Here is a 12345-nt window from a genome sequence, read left to right on the forward strand (position 1 = left end):
ACAGCTTCCCCGAACAGGTGCCGGAATGTGGCAACTAGGGGCTTTTCACAGTAACTTCATTTGAAGCCTACTTGTGACAATAAGCGATTTTCATTTCATTTATAGAACACCGTGCCTTTGTTCACAACAACAACTTGCATGTGTTTACAACTTATATCTGTTTACAACAACTTGCATTCATATCCAGCAACTTGTATCGTTTGTAACAACAACTTGCAATTGTTTACAACAACTTTCACTTGTCTACAACAACTTGTATTTGTTTACAACAATTTGCACTTGTCTACAACAACTTGCAATTGTTTACAACAACTTGCACTTGTCTACAACAACAACTTGTATTTGTTTACAACTTGCACTTGTCTACAACAACAACTTGCACTTGTTTACAACAACTTGCACTTGTCTACAACAACAACTTGCACTTGTCTACAACAACAACTTGTATTTGTTTACAATAACAACTTGCATCTGTTTACAACAACAACTTGCATTCATATCCAACAACTTGTATCGTTTGTAACAACAACTTGCATTTGTTTATGACAACTTGCACTTGTTTACAACAACAACTTGTATTTGTTTATAACAACTTCCACTTGTTTACAACACCAACTTGCCTTTGTATACAACAACTTTCCTTTCCCACCTTAATTGGATATAGTATCATAGTGGTACGGTTACCAGGTGGCTAATTGCGAGAGACGCGAGTTCAATTCCCGTCACGGCAGCTGGGGGAATTTAAATTCAATTAATAAATCTGGAATTTAAATGCTGGTCTCATTAATAATAATTGTGAAACTGCTGGATTGTTTCAAAAATTCATCCGGTTCGCTGGTGTCCTTCAGGAGAGGAAATCCCCCCCATCCGTATCCATCTAATCCACACGTGACACCAGGCCCACAGCAGTGTCACTTGACTCCAAACTGCTCTCTGATAAAGTGTAACAAATCACTCCATTGTACCAAATTGCACGGGGAGGACAAGAACACAGTGGGTGTACCTACACCACATGGATTGCAGCGGTTTAATAATATAATAATAATCGCTTATTGTCACAAGTAGACTTCAATGAAGTTACTGTGAAAAGCTCCTAGTCGCCACATTCCGGCGCCTGTTTGAGGAGACCGGTACAGGAATTGAACCTGCGCTGCTGGCCTTGTTCTGCATTGCAAGCCAGCTGTTTAGCCCACTGTGCTAAACCAGCCCCTAGCTAAACCAGTTTGAGAAGGCAGCCCAACAGCCACTGCCTTCTCAGGGGCTGGTCGGGATATAAATCTGACCCCACCTGACGTTAACTTGTGGACCCGAATTTCGAAGCTCATTAGAAAGCAAATCAAAAACTGAAACACGGCTAAATATCTCTCACTTTCGTCACTTCAAGATCATGCTGACTCATTGAACCTCCCGCTAGCTCTGCTGACATAGGACCAGAAAACTGGGAATGGAATCTGGACTATTCCTGGTCTATCTGACTCCATATCAGACCAGTCAAGTGTGTTCGCCCACTGAACCATTTAAAGCCACTTCAAAGTTATTTTATTGGTTCTCCTAAGCTTATAGCAAGAGGAGCCCGTTCCTTGGTGGGTTCTCAGAAGACCATTTACTTGGGGTTGGAATGCAGGGACAGGGGTTGTCTGGTTTGACAGCAATCATGTTCGCCAGATGGATGCAGACCTGCAATGACCCCATCTGCTGAGGGAGTGAAGACTGCTGTACCCCTCCCTCAAACAAGGGCGCGCTCTCTTCAGTGCTCACATGAGCACATCTGGCTCCACTGCTCCCCCCGCAGGCCAGATGCTGCATACCATAGAATTTACAGTGCAGAAGGAGGCCATTCAGCCCATCGAGTCTGCACCGGCCCTTGGAAAGAGCGCCCCACGCTTCCACCCTATACCCGTAATCCAGTAATCCAGTAACCCCGCCCATATGAAGGTTGTGAGTTCAAAATGCACTCCAGAGACTTGAGTGTATAATCTAAACTGGAACTCCCAGTGCGCTGCCATCTTGAGGGGGGCAGGGGTATGTGAAATATCCTGTGACACTAATTCAAAGAAAGAGCATGGGGTGGAGTTCTCTGCAGGGTCTGGGCCACAATATATGCCTGAAATAAAAGCGCTGAACCAGTTTATCTGCCCATTATCACATTGCTGTGTGGAGATGGCGGTGACTACATTTCAAAAAATATTTCATTGACTCTAAAGCGCTTGGCACATCCTGGAGTGCTAAATGCTGCTATATAGATGTACTGTTGATCATGCCCACTGCTGTTTATCTGAGTCACTATTTGCAAACGCAACAGCAACTGATATCAAAGAGAAACATCACAGAGTGTCTGGGAATTCCATCAATTGCACTGTGAGGTAGCTGGTACCTGGCAGTTGTCTCAATCTCCCACCTCATGGATCAAATCCTTTGTTGTGTATCAATCTGGCCGGAAACCCCAAGACTTGACCCGGCCACTTTATTCTGTTAATCTACCTCTGGCACAGAAGGAGCTCCTGGCACCTTAATCGATAATCATGTGCAGGGGAGGGAGCAGGAATTCGCTCCCATCTAATAACGTCTCCTTAATTAATATCAAGAATTAATTAATATCAAATGAAGGAAGCTGATTAAACGGGAAAAGGAGCATAGAACAAGTGGACATGTGTACAAAGATCAGAAAGGTTTGAGATGGAGGAGGTGGGGTAAATTGCCCTCGATGGGTAGCAGCGCGCCTGCCAGGGATAATAGTTGGTTTAGGGTCAAGTGTCACCACTACAAAGGGACTGAATTGTTGTTTGTGAAGATGCCTGAATCAAGGCTTAGAGATTTTAATTGACACTTTTTTTATTAGATAGTGAACTTGCTTGACGTAAATGAACAATAATAATAATCTTTATTGTCACAAGTAGGCTCACATTAACACTGCAATGAAGTTACTGTGAAAAGCCCCTAGTTGCCACATTCCGGCGCCTGCTCGGGTACACAGAGGGAGAATTCAGAATGTTCAGTTCACCTAACAAGCACGTCTTTTGGGATTTGTGGGAGGAAACCGGAGCACCCGGAGGAAACCCACGCAGACACGGGGAGAACGTGCAGACTCCGCACAGACAGTGACCCTAGCCGGGAATCGAACCTGGGACCCTGGAGCTGTGAAGCAACAGTGCTAACCACTGTGCTACCGTGCTGCCCTTGCAACAAGGTGCTGGAGAGGATTAATCAACCATGCCTCTGGCTGCAGTGGACTTTTGGCTCCTCTGAATCTATGTTGGCAGGGCCATCAATTGTGTCCATTCCATTCCATGCACTCCTGCACTTACTCCCTTCCGCTATCTCCCAAAATCACCCCACCAGCCTCCGTATCCAATGGATCATCCGCCCCTATTTCCGCCACGTCCAGCACGATGCTCATTACATCAACGTGTGGTTGGGTCATGGCGTTACTGCACTTTAACCCCATTTACCCACCTTTGCTCCATATCCCTGGATACCCATCCTCCTCCTTCAGGTACCACACCCTAAGAGGGCACTAGCGCCCACGGACGTCCAGTGGGTTGGTCCATGATGATGATTGGCAAAGTACTGCAGTGATTCACCATCGTCTTCCGCAGTCTGTTTGACCAGGAAACTCTCCCACTCTTACGCCTACCGTCACTAACGGAAATCTATTGAAATCCGTCTCGAAAGCTCCAATTTCCTCTCCACATCCACAACCTGGTGTGGGAGAGAATAGTAGATTCCCACTATGTGGGAAAGTGTTTCAGTCTCAAGCAGACTCACTGTAATTTACATTTTGCTCCCTCTGGCTCTGCACTTCAATGCCAAAACAAATAGTCTGCTTATCTTAATGAATGTGTTTTAATTTTTAAATACCTTGACGAGAACACTTCTCGACCGTCTAATCTCACGGGTGCACAAGTGGTGTTTAAACAGTCCCCTTTCACAGTTTAGTGATGGGCCTTCCTCAGGTTACCTTGGAAACCCGCCTCATGGGGTGGTCAGCTTGCATTTAGGCAGCGCCTTTAAGGTAGTCCAACATTGCAAGGTACCTCACGGAAGAATTGCAAAAATTGTAGCAAGCCATATGTGAGGGAGGATGACCTAGAGTATTGTGCACAGTTTTGGTCCCCTTATTTGAGGAAAGATGGAGAGTGGTATTGGAGGCAGTTCAGAGGAAGGTTCACTACGTTGATTCCAGAGATGGGGGGTTTGTTGTATGAGGAGAGATTGAACAGTTTAAGCCTATACTCTCTAGAGTTTAGAAGAACGAGGGGAGATCAAATTAAGAACTACAAGATGATAAAAGGTACGGATAAAGTAGACCTTCTAAAAGAGACATTCTAGAACGGGAGGTCATATCTTAGGGTAAGAAGTAGCAAATTTGAAACAGAGTTAAGGAGAAACTGCTTTTCCCAATCATGGAATGGAATGGAATCTCTACAGTGCAGAAGGAGGCCATTCGACCCATCGAGTCTGTACCGACCCTCTGAAAGAAACCCCACCCAGGCCCAACGCCCTATTCCAGTAACCCCACCTATCCTTTTGGACACTAAGGGGCAATTTAGAACATAGAACATGGAACATTACAGCGCAATACTGGCCCTTCGGCCCTCGATGTTGCGCCGACCTGTGAAACCACTCTAAAGCCCATCTACACTATTCCCTTATCGTCCATATGTCTATCCAATGACCATTTGAATGCCCTTAAGTGTTGGCGAGTCCACTACTGTTGCAGGCAGGGCATTCCACGCCTTTACTACTCTCTGAGTAAAGAACCTACCTCGGGCATCTGACCTATATCTATCTCCCCTCAATTTTGTGAATCTGTGGAATTCGCTACCCCAGAGTACGGTGGATTCTGGGACAGTGAGTAACTTTAAGGAGGAGTTAGACAGATTTATAATTGGGAATGGGTTGAAGGGTTATGGAGAACAGGCAGGACGGTGGAGTTAATGCCAGGATGAGATCAGCCATGATCAAATGGTGGAACAGACTCAATGGGCCTAATTCTGCTCCTATATCGTATGAGCTTATGAACTTACGATTTAGTGAGGCAATCCCAGAGTTGAGGCCTTGGGAGCTAAAGGGCAGCACGGTAGCACAAGTGGATAGCACTGTGGCTTCACAGCACCAGGGTCCCAGGTTCGATTCCCCACTGGGTTACTGTCTGTGCGGAGTTCTCCCCGTGTCTGCGTGGGTTTCCTCCGGGTGCTCCGGTTTCCTCCCACAGTCCAAAGACGTGCAGGTTAGGTGGATTGGCCATGATAAATTGCCCTTAGTGACCATAAAGGTTAGGAGGGGTTATTGAGTTCCGGGGATAGGGTGGAAGTGAGGGCTTAAGTGGGTCGGTGCAGACTCGATGGGCCGAATGGCCTCCTTCTGCACTGCATGTTCTATGTTCTAAAGGCCCAATCGCCAATGGCTACATCCATGAGAATGGGGGATGTACAAGAGGCCAGAATTGGAGGAGCACACCAATCTCAGAGGGTTGAAAGAGATTGCCGGTAGAGAGCGATGAGACCATGGAGTAATTTGTAGCCGAGGGGTGAGTAGTTCAGAATAGAGTTGCTGTATCAGGAGGCAATGTGGTTCATCAAACACTGGGGTGACGGGTGAACGGAACTTGGTGTGAATCAGGATACAGGGAACAAGGAATTGCGCGTGAACTCGAGTAGGTAGTAGGAAGGATGCCAACTGGGAGAGTTGGACAGTTTTGTGTCCCAGGGTCATCATCGGAGACAAGAACGCCATCCAAACAGGGTGTAAAATATCCTCATTGATAATCACCAGGCCTCAGCTCGGGAGAAAGAAAAATAAATGCCATATGGCTTTTCCTTCCAAATTGAAATGTTTTCTATCTGCAGGATGGCAGTCGGAAACACTGCCGTCACCTTCAATTAATGCTACACTGTGCATCTGTTGGCGATTACTGTGTTGTGGCTGCTGCTGACCATGTTACTTTGTAGCAGCAGTAACAAGATCAGTTAAAGAAATGAAAAAAGGATTAATCGCTGAGGTAGGAAGCTTAAAATCTCTTCGTTACCCAGATTGATCCTTCGCCAAAAACTGTTGTATTTCTTCACACACATGAGGTTTGTTGTCTCTCTCTCTCTCTCTCTTTCTCTCTCAGCTGTGCTTTGCTTGAAGGAGTTCTCAGCCTTTATCCTCCCATCTCCTTGAGATAAGCTTGGCGAAGGCGGATTGGAGCCTTTGCGTTGGCAGGCAACGGCATCTTACTGGGAAATCTACCTTTGGGTTATCCCGCCATGTTCTATTGAGCGACTGGCTTTATTTTTGGGACGGTGATTGATAAACTGTCGGGAGTGCAGGCATCTGAAGAGATTGTGCGGGCGGTTCTTAGAGAGCCTGATAAGGGATGTGGTTTTTTTTGCCATGTGGAGGCAGACTTGCGCCCTCCAGAGGAGGCACGTTTGCCTTGGCTGGCGCTGCTGATTGTTCGAATAATCACGCTTATCAAAGCAGCTTGCACAATCTCAGGATGTCCCGAAGCACTTCGCAGTCAATGAAGTACCTTTTTAGAAGTGCAGTCACTCTTGTGATGTAGGGGACCCAGTGGCCAGTTTTGAGCACAGCAAGCTCCCACAAACAGCTGCGACCTAACGACCAGATCCTATTTTTTCCCAGTGATGTTGGTTGAGGGATAAATATTTTCCAGGGCATTGGAAGAGAGAATTCCCCTGTTCTTCTTTGAATTAGGGTGCAGATCTTTACACCCACCTGAGAGAGCAGATGGAGCCTCAGTTTAACACAGCGGTGGGCAACCTAGAAGAGACATGGAGGGCGCAATTCAACGATCCCGTTCTGCCCAACTCGGATCCTGGCAGAATGGGTGAATGGCTCGCGCGCCCCAAATCGGGCTCCGCACTGGGCTGATCGCGGGTCACCCATCTTACTCCGCCCGCCGCGTTCTGAATATTTAAATGAGTCTTGTAGCTCAATTAAATACCCAGACGCCACATTCACTCGGCTCCCGGGACTCACCGACCTTCCCAATTCAACGTTTAGTTCTGGTCTACACCACGTTGCCCAGTCGTAAAGGCACCTTGGCCTGCGTGGTCAGAGACAGGGGAAGTTGGCACCCTCGCACAGCCAACCCAACAGACTCGTAGTGCCACCGGTCCATCCTGGCAGTGCCACTCTGGAAAGGTGCCAGGAGCACTGCCAAGCTGTCCAGGTGCCAGGTTGGCACTGCCAGGGGTTGGGCCCAGGGTGGCCTTGCCAGGATGAGATGGGGGTTCCCGCGGGCCTCCTCAAGATTGGGGGAGGGTCAGGGCGGCATGTGGCGCACTGGTTAGCACTTAATGCTGAGGAGCCAGGTTCAAATCCTGGCCCTGGGTCACTGTCCGTGTGGAGTTTGCACATTCTCCCCGTGTCTGCGTGGGTCTCACCCCCACAACCCTAAGATGTGCAGGTTAGGTGGATTGGCCACGCTACATTGGCCCTTAATTGGAAAAAACAAATAATTGGGTACTCTAAATTTATTTTTTAAAACGTTTTTTTCAGGCCCCCCCTCACTCAAAAGAGTGTGGTGGGGGGGGGGGGGGGGGGGGGGGTGCTGAAAGGGCGGTAGCACAGTGGGTAGCACTGTTGCTTCAAAGCTCCAATGTCCCAGGTTCGATTCCCGCTTGGGTCACTGTCTGTGCGGAGTCTGCACGTTCTCCCCGTGTGTGCGCGGGTTTCCTCCGGGTGCTCCGGTTTCCTCCCACAAGTCCCCAAAGATGTGCAGGTTAGGCGGATTGGACATTCTGAATTCTCCCTCTGTGCACCCGAACAGGCGGCGGAATGTGGCGACTAGGGGCTTTTCACAGTAACTTCATTGCAATGTTAGCCTACTTGTGACAATAAAGATTATTATTATGCATGTGTGTATGGTGTATGTGTGTGCACGCTTACGTGCGTGTGTCAGGCATACAGATTGTGAGCCTAAACATAGACCATACCTGTCAAGTCTGCACTGACCCTCTGAAAGAGAGTCACCCAGGCCCACTCACCCGCCCTATCGCCGTAACCCCACCTAACCTGCACATCTTTGGTGTGCGGGGGGAACCCGGAGCACCCGGAGGAAACCCACGCAGACACGGGGAGAACATGCAGACTCCGCACAGTCACTCAAGGCCCTGGTCCCTGGAGCTGTGAGGCAGCAGTGCTAGCCACAGTGCCGCCACGTGTGGCCCATCAGGGAAATGAGTGCGGCCCATGAGACATTTTGTTGACCGTTGCCACATTCCGCTGCTTTCCGTCCGCGTAACTTTTTTCCTACCGGTTTGACTGAAGTGATTTGCACGTAAAGCGAGGGCGAGTGAAGTGAGGTGGGCGTTGATTGCTCAGAACACCGACTGTGAGAGTTCCCTCTGTATCCAAAGTGTAAATATTCATTTTGTTTTCACCATTTGAAGTTGATGGCAGTTCTGTTAATATATAAATGCTGAAGCATTTGCTGTAACTTATGAAATATTTGGCGAATATTAAATCGTATTCATGGGGCCATGGTTCGTGGACAAGCCCGATTTCGATCTTGCGGCCCACCGAGATGACGGAGAGCCACTCATGCGGCCCACTCACTGGGTTAACATCTCAACCAGAAGATATCACCTCGAACTTTGGTCAAGACCGCGCATAGTTTTTATTTTCAAGAAGTCACCAATTTCAGACGCAGGGAGAAAACGGTTTTGAGGTCGGGCACAGTTGCCAGTTCCGGTGAGCCCCCCTGGCGCATTGGGGGAGTGGGGGTAGCTGCGGTGCGGCTTTGTAAACTGTAAACCGCAGAATGGAGCTCCTTAGCCCCCTTTCATCTGCCTTCTTAGAGGGGCTACGACGAAGAATAATTTAAAAAACAAGAAGCTCCTAAAACTCACCCATTCAAATAAAAGAACGGCACCAAAGATCAGGCAGAGCAAAAGAAATCCCTTAAAACACTGCATATGGGCAGCAAGGTAGCACAGTGGTTAGCACTGTGGCTTCACAGCGCCAGGGTCCCAGGTTCGGTTCCCGGCTTGGGTCACCGTCTGTGCGGAGTCTGCATGTTCTCCCCGTGTCTGCAATGAAGTTACTGTGAAAATCCCCGAGTTGCCGCATTCTGGCGCCTGTTCGGGTACACACAGGGAGAATTCAGAATGTCCAATCAACCCATCAAGCTCGTCTTTCGGGGCTTGTGGTCGGAAACCGGAGGGCCCGGAGGAAACCCACGCAGACACGGGGAGAACATGCAGACTCCGCACAGACAGTGACCCAAGCCGGGTATCGAACCTGGGACCCTGGCGCTGTGAAGCAACAGTGCTATCCACTGAGCCACCCATAAACGAAGATGCGTAGTCGGCAGGATTCAAACCTGTGCGGGGAAACCCCAATGGATTTCTCGTCCATCGCCTTAACCACTCGCCACGACTACTGGTCTTTTTTAAGGTTGGCATGATGTAACGAGCTGTGTGCCACAGCGATCAGTGCTGGACCTCTCAACTGTTTCCAATTTGTGGAAATGACTTGGATAAAGGGATTGAAAGGATGGTTGCTGACCATTCAAAGATAGGTAGGGAAGCAAGTTGTAAACAGGACATTGGGATAAAAAGACATGGATAGGTTAAATGAGTGACAAAGATCTGGGGCTGGATTCTCCGACCCCCCGCCGGGTCGGAGAATCGCCAGGGGGCGGCGTGAATTCCGTCCCTGCCGGCCGCCGAATTCTCTGGCACCGAACATTTGGCGTGGGCGTGAATCGCCCCGCGCCGGTTGGCGGGCCCCTCCCGGCGATTCTCCGGCCCACGATGGGCTGAAGTCCCGCTGCTGTCATGCCAGTCCTGCCGGCGTGAATTAAACCACCTCCCTTACCGGCGGGACTGGCGGCGCGGGCGGGCTCCGGGGTCCTGGGGGCGTGATCTGGCCCCGGGGGGTGGCCCCACGGTGGCCTGGCCCGCGATCGGGGCCCAGCGATCCGCAGGCGGGCACGTGCTGTGGGGGCACACGTTTCCTTCCGCCTCGGCCACAGCCTCCACGATGGCCGATGCGGAAGTGACCCCCCCCCCCTGCGCATGCGCGGGGATGACGTCAGCAGCCGCTGACGCTCCCGCACATGCGCGGACTTCCGCTGCCCGGCGCAGTCCCTTCGGCCCCGACTGGCGTGGCGCCAAAGGCTTTTCCCGCCGTCCAGCGGCGCGGACCTAGCTCCTCAAGGTGAGGGCTTGGCCCCTAAAGGTGTGGAGAAATCCGCACCTTTGGGGCGGCCCGACGCCGGAGTGGTTCATGCCACTCCATCCCGCCGGGACCCCCGCCCCGCCGGGTAGGGGAGAATCCCGGCCCTGGCAAATGGAGTACAATGTGGGCTGATGAGAAATTGCCGACTTTGGCAGGAAGATTAAAATGATTAGAGATTGCAGAGCTCTGAGGTGCAGAGGGATCTGGGTGACCTAGTGCATGAATCACAATATGCAGGCACAGCAAGTAATTAAGAAAGCTGATAGAATGTTATCATTTATTGCGATGGGAATTGAATACAAAGGTAGGGAAGTTATGTTTCAATTGTACAGGGGGACTAGTGAGACCACATCTGGAGTACTATGCACCCATTTGGCCACCTTATTTAAGGAAGGATGTAAATGCATTGGGAGCAGTTTAGAAAAGGTTTACCAGACTAACATCTGGAATGGGTGCGTTGTTCAATGGGGAAAAGTTGGAGAGGCTCGCCTTGTATCTGCTGGAGTTTGGAAGAATGATAGGCGACTTGATTGAAACATATATAATCCTTGACAGGGTGGATGCGGAGAGAATGTTTCCTCTTGTGGGAGAATCTAGAACTAGGGGTCACTGTTTGAAAGTAGGGGTCACCCATTTAAAACGGAGTTGACGCAAAATATTTTCTCTCAGAAGATTGAGAGTCTTTGGAAATCGCTTGTTGAAATGTTGGTGGAACAGCGTCTTTGAATATTCTTAATCATAGAATTTACAGTGCAGAAGGAGGCCATTCGGCCCATCGAGTCCACACCGGCTCTTGGAAAGAGCACCCTACCCAAGGTCAACACCTCCACCCTATCCCCGTAACCCAGTAACCCCACCTAACCTAAGGGCAATTTATCATGGCCAATCCACCTAACCTGCACATCTTTGGACTGTGGGAGGAAACCGGAGCACCCGGAGGAAACCCACGCACACACGGGGAGGACGTGCAGACTCCGCACAGACAGTGACCCAAGCCGGAATCGAACCTGGGACCCTGGAGCTGTGAAGCAATTGTGCTATCCACAAGGCTACCGTGCTGCCCTTTGTTTGAGGAGATGGTGGTGTAGTGGCAATATCAGTGGACTAGTCAGTGGTCCAGGCTAATACTTTGGGGACATGGGTTCAAATCCCACCACGGCAGCTGGTGGAATTTAAATTCCAATGAATAAATCTGGAATTTCAAGCTATCGTCAGTAATGGTGAGCGTCTGGAACTGTGATTAATTGTTGTAAGTCGGGTTCACTAAGGCCCATTTAGGGAAGGAAATCTGCCGTCCTTACCCTGGGCTGGCACCGATCTGATTCCAGACTCGTAGCAATGTGGTTGGCCCTTAGCTGCCCTCCGGGGTGGCCCAGCAAGCCACTCATTTCAAGGGCAGTTAGAGATGGGCAACAGATGCTGGCCCAGCCCAGTGATGCCCACCTCCCATGACAGAGGGGGAAAAAAATGATCGCCTTTTTGTCACTCCCGCTCTTAGCGGGTTCTTGGCTTCTTGTTGAAGTCCGTCTGTCTAATGGTGACTCTTTACCGTTGTGTTGTTTTTGTATGAAGGAACGGTGGATGGACTCTGTGGTCTTCCTGGGCACCGTGCAGTACAACGTGTGGAATCGGCTTTCAGGTTCGCCAGCGCTCCTGCAGTAATCCCACACCCCGCTACGGAGGACGAGTCTGTGTGGGTCAGAGCAGGGAAGAGAGGTAAGCTTCCCACATTCCCATTGCCTCTTCCCCAATTGAAGTCTTATATTTCTCGAGAAAGGAGAATGAATGTTTTGGTCAGGGGTTAGGCTTATATTTTTGCCTTAATCAACCACTTTTCCATTCCTGACATTGGATGCATGTCCAGACTTCCCCTCCTGCCCTGGAGGCACTCACTCTTGCTCTTGGCTAAGAAAGAGAAAAGAAAAAGGGGGGGGGGGGGAGATGAAGGAGAAAGCGAGAAAGAGGTGGGAAGGAGAGGGAAGAGGGGAAGAGAGAGCGAGAGAGGGAAGGCGTAACAGAGGGAGGAGGTTGAAAGAGAGAGGGGGAAAGAGAGTGAGGAGGGGGTAAACAGAGAGTTGGGAAAGAGATAAAGAGAGAGCAGGATAGGGAGAGAGAGAGGAGGGGGAAGAGAGAGAGAGGGGGGAAGAGAGA

The 12345-nt window shown here is 49.8% G+C and overlaps 1 protein-coding gene across 1 annotated transcript in view; it reads left to right on the forward strand.

The window, feature by feature from the left end:
• The window catches only part of LOC140406533 (semaphorin-5B-like), a gene marked incomplete at its 5' end in the record, with an annotated part of 108953 nt that extends 97039 nt beyond the window's left edge, over positions 1 to 11914 (forward strand). Inside the window, one exon of the mRNA XM_072494537.1 lies at positions 11767 to 11914. Coding sequence (XP_072350638.1) covers positions 11767 to 11914 — 148 coding nt within the window. The remainder of the gene's footprint in view (positions 1 to 11766) is intronic.
• Between the last annotated feature and the right edge of the window lie 431 nt (positions 11915 to 12345).

The sequence above is a fragment of the Scyliorhinus torazame genome, unplaced genomic scaffold, assembly GCF_047496885.1.
Source record: "Scyliorhinus torazame isolate Kashiwa2021f unplaced genomic scaffold, sScyTor2.1 scaffold_590, whole genome shotgun sequence".
In the NCBI taxonomy this organism is placed as follows: Eukaryota; Metazoa; Chordata; class Chondrichthyes; order Carcharhiniformes; family Scyliorhinidae; genus Scyliorhinus; species Scyliorhinus torazame.